Source organism: Chiroxiphia lanceolata, chromosome 2, assembly GCF_009829145.1.
Source record: "Chiroxiphia lanceolata isolate bChiLan1 chromosome 2, bChiLan1.pri, whole genome shotgun sequence".
In the NCBI taxonomy this organism is placed as follows: Eukaryota; Metazoa; Chordata; class Aves; order Passeriformes; family Pipridae; genus Chiroxiphia; species Chiroxiphia lanceolata.
Window position 1 is genome coordinate 55,129,670 of NC_045638.1, and position 19,629 is coordinate 55,149,298.

General features: G+C 36.6%; 1 protein-coding gene across 1 annotated transcript in view; it reads left to right on the forward strand.

Annotated features, from left to right (window-relative positions):
* The window catches only part of FREM2 (FRAS1 related extracellular matrix 2), a 125,646-nt gene that overhangs the window by 59,297 nt on the left and 46,720 nt on the right, over positions 1-19,629 (forward strand). The window contains 4 exon segments of the mRNA XM_032680662.1: positions 8,943-9,089; positions 11,333-11,563; positions 13,899-14,024; positions 14,929-15,180. Of these exon segments, the coding sequence (XP_032536553.1) occupies positions 8,943-9,089; positions 11,333-11,563; positions 13,899-14,024; positions 14,929-15,180 (756 nt within the window).

Below are 19,629 nucleotides of genomic sequence, written 5' to 3' on the forward strand. Positions count from 1 at the left end.
AGATCTTTTTGTTGCTATTTTTAAATATTCCTAAGATTGCTTTTAAAGTATTTAAATTTACAGGTTTCCCAAATTACAGTTCAAGACCAGTTGTGTCTTTGACTTTTCTCAGGACCCTTCTCTGACATCACTGGACTTTAGTTACCCATCTAGACTGGTGGGTTGCACACACTCCCATTCTTCAATGGAGTGGATCAAATCTTTCTAGAGGGTGATCCAGCTGTTCATAAAATATGTACTTGCAGTTGCTGAAGAGGTGGTTCTTTCCCCTCACTGTACCTAGACAGCTAGCTTAAATTAAAGATATATCTTTTACATGATAATATTAGATTATATGAATACTACCTTCAAGTAGGATCTCTTGTAGGATCTCTAAAGCAGATTTGTTGTCTTCATCTTTTGTGGAACAGGACCCAGTTGATTGTTCATGTGCACTGGGACCTAAGCAAAAACATACTGTGTTTTGCCAGCAGTGGTTTTTCACTGGAACTATTGAGTTTGTCTGCTCTGAATTTTTTTCTGCTCAGAAGCAGTGGTCATCCTGCAGAGCAATTGCTTTGCTTACAGTATGGAATCCCAAAACAGAATGTGGATCTTTTGGATTCCCTTGAAATCAGTTACAAAACTAAGCACTTAACATCTGTAAAGGTTTTCAGTCACACACAGCGCTCCGGTATGTTTTTTTAATGATTCAAATTGGGTTTCTCTTTATCCGCTTTGCTCTTTCCTTTGGAAACTCATAGTCTCTTAGTGCAGCCAACAGACTGAAGGTATCCTAGATTTTGGGGAATTAATTTGTACTGAGCTGATTTAAACTGAAATTAATTTAAAGCCATGGAATGAAATGGCTGAAGAGGCAGAGCATTTTGCTTCCACAGTTTTTGTTAATGAAAATCAGATTAATCTCCTAATCAGAATCTGGTTAGTCTCCTGCAGAACTGGACATAGACTTGAATTGGGAATTCCTTAAATTAACCCAGCATGAATCTCCAGACTGTGTTTGGAGACATCCTTAGTTACGCTTAGTTGAATTTTACGAAGATCCAAATTTAATATGCACCAGCTAACCTTTACATTCAAGTCTCATCTCTCACTTCCCCTTCTCTTTTTGTAACAAAGCAACTACACAGTATTCTTCAGATATTTCTTCTGCTATGTGATTTCAAGCATTTATTAAGACTGAGCCCAGGCAAATGTGGCCATTCCAACTTGATTCTTGGGGGTAGACATAAAACAAAAATGAAAAAAGAGTTACAGAAACTACTGAAAGACGGAAACTGTCTGCAGTTCATTGGATACCAGCAATTACACTCCAGGCAAGCTAAATCCATAATGCTGGGAAGTGTGTGCTTTCTCATGAGAAGTCAGAGAAAGCATTGTTTTAGTCCCTAATCACCAGGGGCTAGTTTAGGGGGTTGGTTTTGGCTATTCTGCAAATATACTGAGTTACAGTGGCAGATAGAGTGCAGGAGGGTGCAGAGTTCAGCGAGTTATTTTAGTAATTGGAGTCTGTGATAGTACATTTGAAAGACACTTACAAAGGTGAAGCATTTTAATGGGTTTCTAATTGGATAAAATCATTAGGTTAGCTTATGCATTGTTGAAGTAAATTCAAAACTTTGTAGTGGCATATTTTATGTGCTGGTTTTACTTAGACAATTCACTTCTGCAATTTCCATATAAAATTACATCAGTTTTATAGGATATTCCTTTTCTGATGGTCCTGGCAGAGGGAATAGCCTATGATCATAGAATCATAGATTAGTTTGTGTTGGAAGGGACCTTTAAAGGTCATCTAGTCCAATGATGTGCTGCCCCAATACGTTGAATACAGAACATTTGTTATCTATTTTATTGCTGGGGTTTTTTTAATAGTTTAGCAAAAAAAAAAAAAAAAAAAAAATTAATTTGCCTTTTTGACCTGGAGCTAGAATGTACTTGTGATCATGACACAGTATGCCAAATCAGAGTTGTTGAAACTATGTGGCTCGAACTGAACATACAATATCTATAGATATATTCTGACTAACAGAATCACCTAAACTATGTGTGTCTCCTGTAGTCTGGTAAAAACAGGTTTATACTTACCACGAATGTCTAACAAATAGTGTGGGGAAGTGGAAAGTGCTAAGGTTTATGGGGTGCTTCATGGCTAAATGGGGAATCATGATGCTGGGGGCTAAGATTTTGACAGTTCACATAAGATTTTACTTCTAGTAAAACTGTTGAGGTAACTTTGTCCTGGTGTATATTAACTGAGTCAACCTGGCACAGAAAGAGGCTAATCAGAGAAAAAAAATGGAACAGATGTCTGAAAGTGGACAATTCCCTTTTCTTCCCTCTCTCTGTGTCTTTGAACTCAAGTTCAGGAGTGGGTTTACTTTTTCAGATGCTTCATTTAGCTACTGCAATGAGGAGATCCATAGCAAAGAGAAGGACAGAGTTGTGCCAACCTAAGTAACCTTGTCTGAATGAGGCACCCAGTAGGGGCAAATATTTTGAAACAAGGAAGAAAATCTGTAGCTCTTGCAGACATGCAAACAAATCAGCAAGTATTGCATTACCATACAATGATTTCTGATCTGTTAATATGTCACAGTTGCTCTGGTTCTCCTTATTAACATCCTTTTGCAGTCAGTTTAGAAAGCAAAATAAGAAGAGGAAAGAGAAAAGACCAATAGTAAAAAATTTGAAGAAACTCTTCCTAGTTTTATTTACTGGTTGTTTTTTCCTCTGTCTTTCTTGTGTTTGATATATGTTCTTTGTTCTGGAAGAATTTATGAGTTTCCCCATTAAACAACCTCACCTAATGACTAAGGAGAGCAGATATGTTGTACCATGAAGCTCTTAGAGGTCAAAGATAGCTGTGCCTGTACAGACATATCTTGTGGACACGAAGAGTCTGTATGGCTATGGTTATATAGGGTAGGCACTCTTTTGCTGATCCATCTCTGATTTATGCCATAGATACTTTGTAGGGAAGCCAATATCTGCATCAAGATGCGTCAGTTTCTTTTGTATCAATAAGTGAATACGGTGGTGTAGTTATATGCTTTTATTTATGAATTAGGGTCTGGGGTAGCTCCTAGGGACAGCAAAGCTACAATCAGACTTTCTTTATGGAAGGACCATTCTTTATGGCCTCTCAGGTCACCAGTGCTAAAGAGACATGAATTATTTTTTATACTGTCTTCACATAGCGCCGTGATCTGGCAGAAAACTGGAACTAATTCTTTCCTTCTCTGAGCTCTTTGCATCACGATAGAAGGTTCTGACAATCTAATCTGTATTTTTTCATGGCGGTTTTATAACTTTAAGATATCTGAGCAGCATGGTTGGAAAGATAAATGCTTAGATGGCAATATTAATATTAGTATTTTTCCCTTTAAGCAGTTTACTGACCCCTCCTCTTTTATTCATGTTGTGGAACTGAAACTGGTTTTTCCAGATGACTTGATCTTTTTAGGAATTTCTTGTTTGATGACCTGTGCAAAAAGAATACATCACTGTTTTCTGACTGGTGAACAATTTGCTGACAGGACTCCTATAAAGACTAATTCCAAGTTACATCTATCTTTGACTTGTTATATTCAGGCATATCTTCTCAGAAGGTTTTGTCCTCAAAAGCCTCAGTCAGTCATGAAATCATTTTGTGACTCACCTTCTCTAGATCCTTAATTTTAGCTCTTTAAAAAGTTTTTAAATGCCTCAGAACTCTTGCAAACTTGTTTATTATTAATATCTCTCTGCACCACATCATGTCTAGCATCTTCTGATTTCGTACTGCTGCACTCTGATCTCTGGTAGAATTCAAGAAACAAGTTTTCATGCCTCATTATAGGAACATCTTGCAACCATATATATCTCATTGATATATAAACAAAGTTACTTTGGATTTACCTTGTTCTAACACAGCCCTCCTTCCTTTTACTTAGTTTTAAAAGTAATGGCTTCCCTCTCCGGACTTCTGATGCATTTGTATTGCAAGCACTTGTCTGGAAGAGGAACAAAAGCAAAACTGGCACTGGGGTATAATAGCTAAATTACTTGCCCAACAACTAAATGTTTGACTGTGCCCAAGGGAAGTGCTAGTGAGCAATGCACAATTCATCTGCCTATAGAAATATTGTTGTAGGGCAGGCAATTAATAGTGAATCAATTAAAGTAGCATAAGCAGTTTTATTTCTGAAATTTTATAATTTCTAAAAGCTATACTCTTAATATTCTTTAAGGATGTTATGTTTATGTGGTGCTTGGCTCTACTATGTTGTAGCAGTTTCATCTAGATCAGGCATGGGGGAATTCATCTTACCAAGGATTTTGTGGCTATAATAAAAGTGTCTACAACATAAAGGGTCATAATGAGCATTTTTAAAAGCTGCTGAGGAAAAATGCATGTATTTCTGCATATTTTGAGGCACAAATAATTGCATTCAAAAATAGGTGCCTAAATTAAGTTATGGTCTTACAAAACATGTCTTTCTTTCCTGGTTCTAGTTAGGATTTCCAGCCCAAAAATAAATACCTGAAATTAGGTAAGGTGTGTCATATGTTTTCTGCTCTATTGTGTCAGAGGTCTGTAATAATAACAATCACCATCATCATTATCACCATCATCATCATCCAGCAGTTTTATTCTTTGGGGATAGTAGACAATAAAAGGACTTTTGTAAGTTAGAAAACATGTTCTCTGAACACCAGAAAAGCACAAAGTGAAGACAGGCATCTAGAATATCTATATTCTTTTCTTAAAATTCTAAATGTGATGGGTTTAGTACTGTGCATTCTGAAAGGTGAACAATATATATTTCAGAGGCAGAAATACATCTGTAAAAATGGAGGCTTGCTTAGAAATATAATTTTTTGTTTTGTTGTTGTTTTTCTTGTATCCTAAGAGAAAAAAAAGAAACTGCTGAAAGAAATAGGTAGAATGAAGACAATGTTAAATCTTTTATATTGCCTTTCTTGTGCTTTTTTTCTTCCTAAATTTCATTTTTAAGAGACCTGTGTGTAAGATGTAGATTGTGTGCCTGTGTCCACAACACATTTAAACCTTGAGTTCTTTGCATAAGACAACAAAATATGCCAGATTTTCTTTTGCTTTCTATCCTCTGGTTGGAATGTCTTTTATCTAAAAGGGTGCAAACTCTGCTAGAAGATTTTCCTTCATCTGGGAGGTTTCCAATATCTGACATTCTCTTTTCTAGTAAACTCATGTAACAGTATTTTTTCTCACTAATGTTACTAATTCGTTCTCTCTCATCTATTTCACAGTAAATTTTCATTCTTTTTTTTATCCTTCTGTCAAATTACGGTTAAATTGGGTAGTGTGTTCAAGGGTAGCACACAAATGGCTTTTCTCACTAGATTAGAGAACAGGATGTATTCTGTTACATTTGTCCCCAGAAACTAGTGGGAAGATATAATATGGCTAACCAACTGTAAGTGCTGGTATAGTTACTGCTGTAACACTAGCTGCTGGTTCTCTTGTGGTGCTCATTACAGTTTTTGGTATGCGTTTTTGTAGCCTTCCCCTTTATCAGTAATAATAGAGATCAAAAGAGCAGAAAGAAGCAGGGTGAGGAGTTCAGGGAGATACTCCAGTAACCATTTCTTTCCTTTCGTTTACACAGTACCATTGCCTTTATGTGAGATTGCTCAACTGTAGTTCTTGGTTTTTCCTAGTAGACAGGTCAATAAAGAAATGTGGAGATTTATCTTTGAAGCAGAGTGAAAGAATATGGAATGGCTGCCTAATTTTTCAAGAATGGAAGAGACTGGAGGGGGTAAACCAACCTTCTTTTGTCTCTTCCTCCAGTAGTTAAGCCGTGAATTAATTGAAATTAATAGATATGTTTCTCTGCTATTCAGAGGAATTACTTTATTCACTGCCTTGTATACAGATGTGTTAACTTCTAAAGAAGTATTAATTTTCTTGAACATTTTATACAGTTATTACCTGAGCAAACCTTGTTCTGTAGCAGCACCTTGTGGGAAGGAAATTAGACTACAGTCTTTCTCATGAGACAACATTCCCAGAAGACAGTTGCTGAGTGAGCATCTGCCATCAGTGAGCTGAACAGCTTATTTTATTATTGCTATAGAAAGTAGAGGATTATTCTGAGTAAAAAAACCATATCCAATAGGATGATATACAGAATTTAATTTGTCATACCTTTTTATCTGTGGCATCCAGAATCCCTACAGTGACAAGAAATGCCTTTTTACTGTGGATAATCAGTGAACAGGTGGAGGTAAACTGTCTATGAGAAAGTAAAGCTATGCTGTATTTTATCAGAAATGCGTCAATCTGAGATATTCAATCTGTTGTTCAAATACTTGGTTTACAGTCAATGAAATGGGTACTAGCTCTTTTCTATTAACTTGCCAACTGGACCATCTGTTTACATTTTTTGTTTCTGGATTGCTTTCTTAGACTTAAGAAAAACTACATAAAACCTGTAATTTCAATATGTATTTCCTCTTGCTTTGCAGTTATACAAATACCATTAATTGTAGACACAACAGCTCCATAGCTTTCTGCTGCAAGTGAGAAATTAGGCTAAGGCATATTCAGCTTTTAGGGTGGTGCTTAGCATTTTGGGGCTGGAGTTCAATGACTTCCATATTATTCCCTCCAAAACTTGGAAAGATACTTCCCGTATTCCTGCATTGCTGTGTGTTCAAAAAGGGAACCTACTTCCATGGATAAATATATATATAGACATTTTTGTTTGAGGAGGACTGTGAAGTTTCTCTCAATTATTGTATGAGGAAAAAGTCTTCAAGGCAGACACAGACTTGGTCCATGTTAACAGCCATGTCCCTAGCTGAGTGTACTGCAGGCTGTCTTGTGCTTTGCATTCCCGGTAAAGAATGAGTGCACGGAAACCATCCATGTTCAGTGAAACTGCAGGGAAGCTGTTATGCTACTGCTACAGTACCTTGGAGAGGATCCCTGGAGTCTGTTTTCTTCACTGGGAGTGTGTTGCTACAGTTGCCTGTGTGTAAAAAGAACTGAGGGTGTCTTTTGGTGCGTTGAAAATTGACTCTCAAACATTTCAGCAACTTAGTTCAGGGCGGTCATCATATTGCGAAGATAGGTCATTGCAAAATAGTTTAAGATAATTCCAATAAGCATTTGTATCTCTCTAACTCTTCTCAGAAGGCACAGGCAATCATACTCTAGTGGGTTTCTGTGGCTGGGTTTTGGTAGTGGGGCGTACTAAAGGGGTGGCTTCTGTTAGAAGCTGCTAGAAGCTTCCCCTGTCCCATGGAGCCAATGCCAGCTGGCTCCAGGACAGACGTCCTACCACTGGCCAAGGCCAAGCCAATCAGGAGCAATAGTAATGCCTCTGTGATAACATATTTAAGAACAGAAGATTCTTGCGCCGAAGAAATTCCAACCAGGGAAGAGCGGAGTGAGAACATATGAACAACAATGTAGATGCCAAGGTCAGTGCAGGAGGGAGAGGAGGTGCTCCAGGTGCTGGAGCTGAGGCCCCTGCACAGCTTGTGGTGCAGACCATGGTGGAGCAGCTGTGTCCCTGCAGCCCATGGAGGACCATTGGGATGCAGAGACCCACCTACAGCCCATGGAGGAGCCCATGCTGGAGCAGGTGGATAACCAAAGGAGGCTGTGACCCCTAGGGAGGCCCAGGATGGATCAGGGTCCTGCCGGAGACCTGCAGCCCGTGGAGAGGGAAACCCACACTGGAGCAGGTTTTTCCTGGGTAAGACTTGTGGACCCTGTGGGAGACCCACATCGGTACAGCTCGTTTGTGAAGGACTGCACTCCCTGGAAGAGTGACCCACGGGACAGCAGTTTGGGAAGAACTGCTGCCCAAGGGATGGACTCACACTGGAGAGGTCCATCAAGGACTGTCTCCTGTGGGAGAGACCCCACGGAAGCAGGAGAAGGACTCCTCTCCCTGAGCAGCGGCAGAAAGAACAACTGTAACACCCATTCCCCATCCCCCTGCACCGCTGGGGGTGGGGAGGGAGTACATGGAAGGAAGGAGGGGCCGGGGAAAGGTGTTTTTAAGACTGTTTTATTTCTCACTCTTTGGCTCTTATCCTATTAGTAATAAATTTAAGTACTATCACCACTTTGAATCTGTTTTGCCCATGAAGGTAATCAGTCACTGACTTCTCCCAACTCTTATCTCTACTCAGGAATCCTTAGCTGTTTTTTTTTTCTCTCTTCTCTGTCCAGTTGCAGAGGGAGAGAGTGGCTTTAGCGGCTACCCTTGTTCCCAGCCAGGGTCAACCCACTACACATACTTAACCCAACAAGCATTTAAGCTTAGGAGGGCCTTAACATAGCTATAAACTGTGGTGTGCATTGGGGATTAATCTTGAAGATGTGAATGCTGTTCTTTAAACCATACAGAGCTGATGCATGAATTCTAAACCAAGAAGAGGAGAAATTGTTAGATTTAGTGAATAAAATATCAGGTTTTTAGACTGCATAGGTAAAATCAGTCTAAAAGGTGGTAGATATCATCTCCACTCTCAGAATGCTAAGGGTCTTTCAGTACTTCTGGCAGCCTGATGATATCGGGGAAGTTCTGCATGATGTCCTACATTGTGTGTTATTTGGAAATACCATTAAAGTTGTGCGGCAACCTGGTTCATCCACAATATTTTTAGTTTCTGAAATAGACACTCCAAATATGTTTTGATTAATTCTTAATTGTTTTTGCTCGAAAAATAAGAAAATTAGGATACTATGCATCTAAGATAAAATTTATTCCTATGTGTACCAGGTGGATCACGGTTGAGTTCTTTACTTATTTCTTAGTTTTAAATCTTTAAAACCTTTGGATTGTGATCTCCAGATCACAACTTACCCAGAGTACAAGGTTTCTTTTGTTAAACACAAAGCAGTCTTTAACAAAAAAGAAAAGTTATAATTGTATCATTATAATTTTGTTTTGCAGGAGGCAATAAACTGAAGAATCAACATTTTCGCCTAAACTGGGCATGGATCTCCTTAGAAAAGGAGTATTACTTAGTAAATGAAGACGCAAAATATCTTGACATTGTTCTTAAACGGAGAGGTTACCTGGGAGAAACGTCTTTTATAAGTAAGTTCAATTCTAACTTTATCAATTGCTTCTCTAAATCACTGTCGAGCTAGTTGATAAAATCTATCAATACAACTACATCCTATTACTGGTGTTTTATGCTAAGCAAACTATATTCAAAGCAATATGTTTATTTATTAAAGCAGTTATCTTTTGTTATGCTAAGTATATGATTTCTTTAGTTATATGTTGAAATCTTCCCTTTTAGTTGTTTTTTTTTTGTCTTCTGCAATTAATTTTTGGCTAAACGACCCAGACGGTCCTTCTTTCTTTGATCTGTTGATACCATTCTTTGTTTCACAGAATACAGTTTCTGTCCAGATTTTTTTTAGCCTGTAATGATAAAATACAGTTGTAGCAATTGGAAAGACAACAATAAACAGGAAGACTATTGTGAGCTGGTCTGACCAGCAGCTACGAGCATTAGCCTCTTCAGTCAGTGTTGGCAGTCATTTGAGGCTGATACAGGAGGTGTTGAAAACTGTTTGCAGTGTCTGGGGAGCAAAGAGGTGAAAAAAAGATTGTGTTATCACATTCTGCAACCTCACACCTGTTTCTAGCTTCTGGATCTGTTGCCATCCTCTGATGTATTTGCACCAGGGAATACTACCCTTGTACAATTTCACGTTGAAACCTACGGCGAGCTTACACTGCTTGTAAAAGCACTCAATTTAAAGCTGGTTTTGCAGATATATGTAAACATCTACCTGACACAGAGCACAAACTCATGCTTAGAAATCAGGTTTCTGTTTAAGTCTCTTTCTGAATAAGAATCTGAGTTTCAGGTAGTGAGATGTAGTTGAGACACCTATTTTTGGCATGAGATTTAAGGGATATAGGCCTTAGCTGACTGGATCTAACTTAACAGCCTCTGTTTTGAGCAGTGAACTAACTTCGATAATACGCTTCTTCTAAAGAAAGAAAAGGAATAGAAGAGATAAATGAAATACAAAGTTAAGGATGAGTGGTTTAAATGAATTACTGCTACTGAATAACAGATACTGATGTGACATGATCCTTCAGATAGAGTGCTTACAAAATTTTCTACCTACATATTCAAGGTCAGTTTCTGAATTGAGCTGCCTAGAAATCCAGCAAAGCCAGTTTGAATAACTTGCCTCTGACTACTTAATCCTGCAAATGGACTTACAGAGTTGGAAAGAGCATAAAAGATATAGGTCAAGATACTTACTGGTCTTTCTGGTCCATGTGCAATGCCAAAGTGGCTGAAGGGTTATAGGTTATACAAAATATTGGCTAGGAGTTAGGAGGAGGCACAAGCCTGAAGCAAGAAAGGCCAGGTTTGTAGGGACAAGTGACATGTTTCGATGCATTATACAATACAGGTGGAAGAAACAGTCAGAGAAGGGAGGTTTTAAGTTTCTTTTCTAAAAACCTGAGAAAGGCCTTTAAGATTTAAGTGGTATCGTGGGATTTAAACAAGGCCACATGCATGAGTTGGAGATAGTTCTGAAATGCTGTCTGATTTCCATGAAGACCTGTCAGACAACCTTAAACTGGGGTGAAATGCCAATGAAAAGCTGTTTTAGAGTGGTCTGAGTTGAAGGCTGAAAGGCCTGTGCTATTTCTGTGGATTGAGTCATTACGGATTTTATCCCATGGCCTCGCAATTTCAACTTCACTTGAATTTAATGATTATCATTATTCAAACACTGAAATAAAAGGATAACAATTTTAAAAAATTCTTATTTCAGTGGCAATGAGAACAATGGCACAGATTTTACATCTTCTTTCATCTTTATTCAATATGCTATACCCTTTTTTGTCTTTGTATTTTCCTTAGCTTTCCCTTTAACAGCTGAACTTTTCAGGAGTGTCTTTATTTTTTCCAAGAGAAATACATATTTTCTAGGGTTATTTAGATGTTCTGGAGCAGAAGAGAATCCAGAATGCTAAAAGAGGTCGTTGTCCCTTTTGAGCATCTGTAGTTGAATCATGGGGAAATTGAAACTTGTCTGTAACCTCAGAGAATGTAGAATTCTTCTAGTAAGTAGTTTTGCTTTGGCTAATTCTGTCCAAACTGCTTTTCATAATGTTAACTGATGTGCTTGCCCCTCTGTGTGTGACACCCAATATAAAGTTAATCAAGAGTAATGGATTTGGCTTGGACATCCTCTGGTTGTAAAAAGTATATTTTTCTAAATCTTCTTTTTTAAAGATGACATAATGGGAGAAAAATTACCAGTGATGTTTTTAATGACCTGAATTTCTGATTTTGATAGGTATTAGCACCAAAGATGGTACGGCCAGGAAAGATAAAGACTTCAGAGGAAAAGCCCAGAAGCAAGTGCAGTTTAATCCCGGTCAAACCTTAGCTACGTGGCGAGTACGGATTTTGAGTGATGGTGAACATGAACAGTCTGAATCCTTTCAAATTGTTCTTTCTGAGCCTGTCATGGCAATTCTGGAATTTCCTGCTGCATCCAAAGTGGAAATTATTGACCCAGGAGATGGTAAGAACTTTTCCAGAACTGTGCTGCCAGTATGTGCATATACCAAAAGATAAACTGGAGGGCAAATGTTATGAATAACAGTGGATAGTAAAGGTTACCTTTCCCCAGAATATTTCTGAAGACAGACTTGGACATCGGGTAGGTATTTGCCCTCTATCTCTTTAAATGCTTCATGAATAGCTAACTCAGGTAGCATGTTTTTATGAAATACCTATATTTTTTTTTATGTTACAGTATTTCTAGGAGTTTTTTGTTTGTTTATTTTCATTTGAGGTATAACAAGTTTTCCATTAAATATGTTTGCAAATAAAATGTATCTGCACAGGTGACTGGAGGCTGACTTGATTTACTCTGTCACGATAATTCATGTGGCAGAGCATGGTACAGGAAAGTCTAGCCAGAGCTTATCTGACATCCATATTTAGTCACTGATAAGAATAGAGTTTAACTTGAAAAGCAGTATGTATGACACAGAAATTACTGGAAAATATGTTAAATCTCTTTATATTTTCTATGATCAGTGAGATAGCACAACTCAGGATAATCATCTGAGTCTTCTTAATGCTGAGAATCAGTTTTTTCTGTTTCTTATGTTAAGGTAAAATTTTTACAGTCCCAGAGAATTTGTAGTAATTATACATAAAGTGAAGTTGCATAGGAGAAAATCAAATGCACAGCTGCAAATCAGGGAATATTTACAGGAAAAATAAAGGGAGTACTGGGAAGGACTGGATTTCCTAACAATCTTTTATAACACAGGGTGTATCGAGTTCAAATGCTTACTGAATAGGAACCATCAAAAGTCTTATTCTACTACCAGTGAAAAAGATTTTGAAATTCATTGATTTGAATGGTGTAGTTTTAGGATCAAAATAGTGAGCTTGTTTGGAAAGCTGTACCAGCCTCTCGGTGTATGGGACATGAGTTAATGTTTTATTACAAATATAAATTGCATACAGATGTGTTTTCTTATACCAACTGAGATGGTGTAGTTCTTTCTCCTCTGAGCTTTTATGTTATCTTTAAGGCCTGTTAAAATTTAGAGTACCATTTTACTCCTAGTTGAATAATTATCAGAGAGAGAGAGGACACCAAACAAATCAGATTCCTGCATTTTTTGGAAGGACAGAGTTTTCCATCTTGTCAGCTAAATTCTAAAGGGAGAAATGGAAGGAAAAAATTGAGATCTTTTGTAGTGTTACCTTTTGTTTTACTTTTAAAGAGAAAGGTAGGGATTTGGTTTTTTTCACACTAAATTTTTAACTTGCTGGAATAATGTATGTGTCTAGATCTTACCAAACCTGCATTATGTTTTACGGCAGGCTTTTGACCTTAAGTCATGCTAGTAGTATTTTCCAGCTAGAGAAATAAAACCTGGGACACGTTTGCAAAGAAATCACCTGATAATTTTCAGAACACTGTTTGCCACAGTACTCTGAAATATTTAAAAGATTTGCTTTGTGGAGTCAGCTGATACCACTTGATTTGATATTATACAGAATTATATTCTGTCTGGGTTGCAGTCATACCAATGAAACTGTAAAAATGGTTTATAATTATATACATAACTACCTTTTGTTCTTGAGTGTTTGAAAGAACAAGAACAAAATTGATCCTGAATCCCATTAACAGCATAAAACTCAGCAATCTGTTTAAATGAGTATAAAATAATGAAGGAGTTTTAAATGCATTTTGGTGATTTTGTCTTCTGAAAAACAGATCTGATATGCTTTGGAATTAGACATTTCAGAGTGAGATTGCTCCCCAGACTTCACTGACTGTATTGGCTAAGTCTCCTTTGAGTAAAAATAGAGTGTAGACATGGAGCCAACTCAAATCAAATATCCAAGTCAGAGTAAGATATCAAGAGCTCAGCCTTGCTCCTCAATACCAAATGATTGTCATGGTTATCTTGGTGCAGTAAGTTACATAATGGCCTTGGAGAACCACAACCTGTGTGTGAGCTATGCTGGTGATACTTCTCTCATTAACAATTAGTAATGAAATACCACAGAAATAATAAAAAGACAGACTTTGTGGACAAATTCTCCAAACTATCTTGCACCAGTAACCCTAGATAAATAGTCACATTGGAGACCAATTAATAAGGACTTGTGAGTTCAGACCTAATGATCTGATTTTGTTGTCCATTTCTGAAACACTGAGAAACTCTTTCTTCTGTCACCCTTGAAGTTTTACTTACATTTTAGTAGCCTTGCTGATAAATATGAGTTATTTGTTGCACTTCAGGATATTCCAAAATGCTCTTAGCTATGGTACAGATGATTTTATAAAGTGATAAATCTACATAAACAAATGTGCCTGTTTTTTGCAGAATCAACTGTCTTTATTCCTCAGTCCGCCTATAGTATTGAAGAAGATATTGGTGAATTGTTTATTCCAGTCAGAAGAAGTGGAGATGTGAGTCAGGAACTGATGGTTATCTGCTACACACGACAAGGTAATAGAATCTGCTATAAAATAATAAAGGGCAAAAATGGAAAAGAGATAGAAACTAAAAAATAATTATTCCATCTATTTTATAATAAAATTGCTTATAACTATTGATTACCTTTTCATGTAAATATCTTCAGTCTCAACGGGAAATGTATTCATCACTGCAATCTGTCTTAGAGTATTATTGAACACAGCTTAAAAATCATCATGTTTCAAGTTTCTGCCATGAAGAGGTGAAGAGAATCTGTGTTCTTTATATTTTTGCAAGATTTTTATATGCCACCCCAGATATCTGGAAGTGATGAGAACTGAAAGCACTGCAGTAATTGCCAACAATATCTTTACTTGTTTCTATCTTGAAAAAAATTATATAAAATAATATTACTTAATTACCACGCTTCTCCTTCCTCTGACTCTCAGTCTCTTATTAATTATATCTGTGGAGGGCATGGAGTCTCTATACCTGTGGTTTTATAATTATTTTTCATCTGGAGAGGTGAAGTAATATTTTGTATTAAGAGATCTGGAACCAAAATAATTTGTTTTCATCAAATTTTATCTGTTCTAGTCCTCCAGTATCTTCAATACAGGTAAAACATACTAAGGGAGTTAAGTGGTAGTCCTCACAGGGGCTACTTTGTCAACCTGTGTCTGTTGTGATAGACTACAATATTCCTTCTGACTGAAAAGCTGCAAATGAATTTGAGGAGCCACATACTTGTGTTGTATCATATACAGAAGTAGTTTGTCTGTGGACCTCAGAAATGTAGCCTGGTCCGAGGTTTCAGCCCATCTTACCACAAAAAAGTAAATAGAAATTAAAAGATAGTGAAAACAAAATTCCACTTTTGTGAGGGGTTCGTTATAACCATGGTATGTATTGTGAGCGTTTTCCTTTTATGCCACAGGAACAGCATCTGGCACTGCCCCAACTTCTGTACTTTCTTACTCTGACTACATATCCAGGCCTGAGGATCACAACAGCATTCTACGTTTTGACAAAGACGAACGAGAAAAAATGTGTCGCATTGTCGTCATAGATGATTCCTTGTATGAAGAGGCTGAGACCTTTGATGTTTTGCTGAGCATGCCCATGGGTGGAAGAATTGGTGCAGAATTCCCAAGCACTCGTATTACCATTGTACCTGACAAGGATGATGGTAAGATATCATATAATAAAGTGATATTCCCAATTCAGGACAGAAACTACAAATAACATCACATTCAAATCAGTGTGTAGAAAAAGGAATTCTGGATGGGTTTTTGAAAGTATTTAGTATTAATATCTTATTGTTTGAGAAAATCACATGAGTAGTGATGTCACTCTGCATTGGCAGCCTTGTATGTGTGATTCAGGCCCATTTTATTATGCTGCAAAGGGCCATACTAGAAGCCCTGATGGAGCAGAAGCCATCTAGCTGCTCCTAAGATTCAAACTATATTTCTTCTGATTTGATACTGCATTTAAATTTCTGTCTACAAGTGTCCACGTGTGCTTCCTTTGTCTTTTTAATAAAGCAAATATTCAAGTGGCAGTAATGTTGATTTTGAAATCATCTCAGTAAGGAACTGCTGACAGAATTATTATATCTTTTGTTCAACTGGTTAATACTTCTGATATATTGCATTGAAAGGGACATTTCTGATGGTGATTAGAGAAAGGTCTGTGACCAAGGCAGAGTAGAATCTGTATCACCCACTGCCTTCAAAAATGCATGTAGATGTTATTGTGGCCTCAAGCCTTGCCTTCCGTGCCCCTAGCATGGTAGCTCTTTTTGTAGGAGTGGTAGCAAAAAGTTTTCCTGGTGCAATTGCCCTCATTTATGCATGGAGTTTGGAGACTGAAATCTCAACTGTAAATTCTGTGAAAGGAATACTGATAGCTATTTTAGTCCTCTCTCTGTGGCCATAAACCATCTACTGTGACACCATCATGTTTCCTAAAGACTAATGTGAGGGATTACATACTACAGTACTCTTTGAAAGTCTGATGCCAAAGTAGACTATTATTATCAACACAGTGATTTCTCTCTAGTTAAGGATACAAAAGGCAACTCTTACAGGCAGGAAGTTCACACCCATCTAATTGCATCATAATACTGTCTGAAATTTCTCACCTGTAATCCTGTGACAGAGGTGACTTTGTTTTCTCTGTGGAGCATTTGGGTAATGATATAACATCAATGAATACAACACTTTGAAAAAACACTTCTTATAAAGTAACAGATTGAATGCAAGCTGAAATAGAAATCTTTATTTGTCTTTGCTATTGTAATAAATACAGATTTATTCATGTAGGGGTTTTTTTACAACAATTTCATTTTTATGAATAATTTTGATGAATTCATGAACTTTACATTTTGTAAATAGCAGAGCATAGGATATTTCAACAGTAGGCATTAAGAAATATGTATCCATGAAGAAACTGATTACCCAAATTTTGAAGGTGTTCTGACTGCTTAAAATGTGTATGGCAAGTTTGAGATAGAATGAATATCCAAGGCATTAGTTAACACAGATATCAGCTGAAATTAGAGCATCTAACTTTAGTGGGAACCCAGGAGGGAACACTGTTGTATATGTTTTTTGGCATTTAAATTAAGGTATTGTCATTCATGGGGCTTATACAGTCATTTTAACAGAGATCTAGACTGACTCTGAATAAGAAATTATGAAAGTTGGTCAGTCACAACATGGTATAAAACAATAGTTTTATGTAAAAACTCCCACAAAATATTAGAGAAATTGACAAGAAATCTTCTATTTTAACATTCCCATTAGAAAACAGGAGAAGTAATTTAGTTTGTATACTCCTGTTCAGTTTTAAGGTCCTGCATTTATGAGCACAAATTGCCTCAGTGCTACAAACTTTTATACACAAATTAATTTAACAAATAATAATCTTATGAGATTTATTAAAAAAGCTGGGGAAGTGTTTGGGGACATTAGAACATTTACATTATGTAAAAACTGAAATGTCTATGTTGATAAGAGTAAATAATATCTGGGATATTGAAAGATAAGGGAGTTTTGAAGGATAGATTTGGATCCTTTTTTTACAAACATTCACTTGTCTCTTTTGCACTCAGAATGTTGCACATGAGATGTTTGAAATAATGTGACAAAACTCCTTTTTTTGCTTTTTGTATCAGTGAAAGTTCTTCCATAAAAAATTCCAGAGCATTCAAAAACTTACTGACAATTCATTTACCAGTAAAATTTTCTACCACATTCTTTTAGTTTGTGTGAAAACATAATGCATGGCAACAAAAAAGTCTATGTGTTTTGTTTCATCTGAGATCTGTTGCACTACCTGTTGTATAAAAAGCAGAGTACAGACTACAGAGTAGATAAATTATAAATTACATCTTGTATATTTATAAATTCACACACATACACATATATATACATATACACACACACATTTATGTAATGCAAGCAATTTAGCACCCTGACTGTCGTGATTGAAATTTTGCATAACTAAGCAGAGGATTTTAAGCAGCATTGGTTATTATTGATTACAGTGCACAAAACTAACTTTAACAAGTTAAAGCAGTGTTCTTTGTGAAATACAAAGAATTTTCTTTAGTTTTTAACAATAAAATTTAATTCAGAAGATGTCTAACATAGAGGATAAAAGCTCTAGCTTTATATATTATACATAATATAGCCTATCATCTATAGTAATGTTATAATGCTAAAATCTGTAGTCCACTGTAGTCTCTACTTCACATCTATTGGTATTATTTTTCTCATTGTTTGTTTAAATTCATCTTCTACTTAACAAAGTTTCTTTGGACAAATCTCACAACACGTCATTAAATTGTGATTTCTCCAAGTACTGTAACTGGATTAACATTATGCATTGACTTTTTCAGGTCAAAAAATACAAACAACAAAGGTCAAAGTTTAATACTACTACATGAGATCTTTCCTATGGAAGTCAAGTCAGCACTAGCAACATTACCTTATCTCCTGTGGCATTCAATGCAAGTTAATTAGGAAACATTCACCTTCAGTACCTATCATCAAAGTTTTTTCTTCTTTTATTTCCAGAGAAGGCCCTTAGGGTCTAACTAAAATAGCAGAGTTGCTGTATAATCATGACAATAAACAAAAAGTAAAAGAGGTGTGCTCAAGTTTCTAGTGAGCCACAGTATATAAAAGAAATTCCTGGCAACTGAATAGTTTAATTGGGGATTATACAGTTGTGCTGTGCTGCCAAAGCAAAATCTGGAAAAAAAAGAATCATAGTATGTAGAACACACATGTGTATATTTATATATGTGAAAGCTGATTTTTGAATTGGTGCTGCTGGTGGGACATTTTCTAATTTGGAAGGGACTTTTCGTGATAGGCACTGAAGTTGGAGACAGATAGAAAAGAAGAAAAGGATTAAATTAACAAAGTAAACAGCAAAGAAAAATGTGCATGGAAATCTTGGATTCAAAGTTATACATGCCACTACAGTTAAGGCAGTAAAAAGTAAAAACATGGTCTGTCCGAGTCAGATGTGATAGTTACTAACCATGAACCACTGCAAGAAAAACATTCAGGGGAAAGACCTATGGAAGTCATCCACATCTGAAGTGGCACTAATGTCACTTAATATTAGCCATCTATAATTTTAGACATTTGATTCAAGTAGGCTATGCCGGGATCCTTCTAAAGTTAATGAAAAGAGAGAGGTACCTCCAGAAAGCATTCTATCCTAGGGGAAGTATCTAAACTGCTGAGATTTATCACCAGGGGTACGTGGTGCATCTGAATACATTGATTCATGACAATAGATTTAAACCCTACCTTAGAAATTTAATTTGCCACTCAATCCAAAGTCATAAGCGCTACTGGGCATGAAGAAAGGAATTTTTTGTAATTTTGTGTTAAAACTACACCTACTATGAAATGCCATTAAACAACAAAGGGATACAGATACATAGCTATTCCTGCTTCATGAAATAATTATGGTCTATAAAGAAAAATCTAAAAGAATCTATTTAAGATCTAAAGAAATAAATGCTAAAGTGTTTCAATAGATTTTTTTTTTATTCAAGATAAAATTCAAAAACAAAGAAACTCAAGCATTTTCCATACAAATGTGAACTCATGTTACTAAATCTAACCAGAACTGATAGGCTGAACTACTTGTCTTCATTCATCTCAATGATGTGGGGGATGAACAGAAATCTCTGAAGAATTTGAAGTCAGTTTCTTGGTTCAGGACATTCGTACCCTGCACAGAGAGCACAGAGTTCAGCATAAAGCTCATTCGAGGGAGACACTATACATAACAGATCAACATTATGCATCTAGGAAAGCGAAGATGAGGTTACTGCGCACTTTTCATTCCCCTTGGAGAGAAGAGTCCTGGACTTCAGTTTAAGACCCCTAAAACACTCAGATGCCAGTCTTCCATGGAAATGCCTTAATCCTCAGGCATTTAGCAACTAACTGAGCAAGATCAGCCTGTTTTTCCAGCTGAAGCTGTGATTCTGAAATCATTACATAGAGAGAGAAAAAAAAATGAGATCAAAGTCTTTTGTTAGTATTCATGTGGGAATGAAGAGGCTGTAATTTGGTTCCAACACTAACAGTGTTGCTGTGTTGCG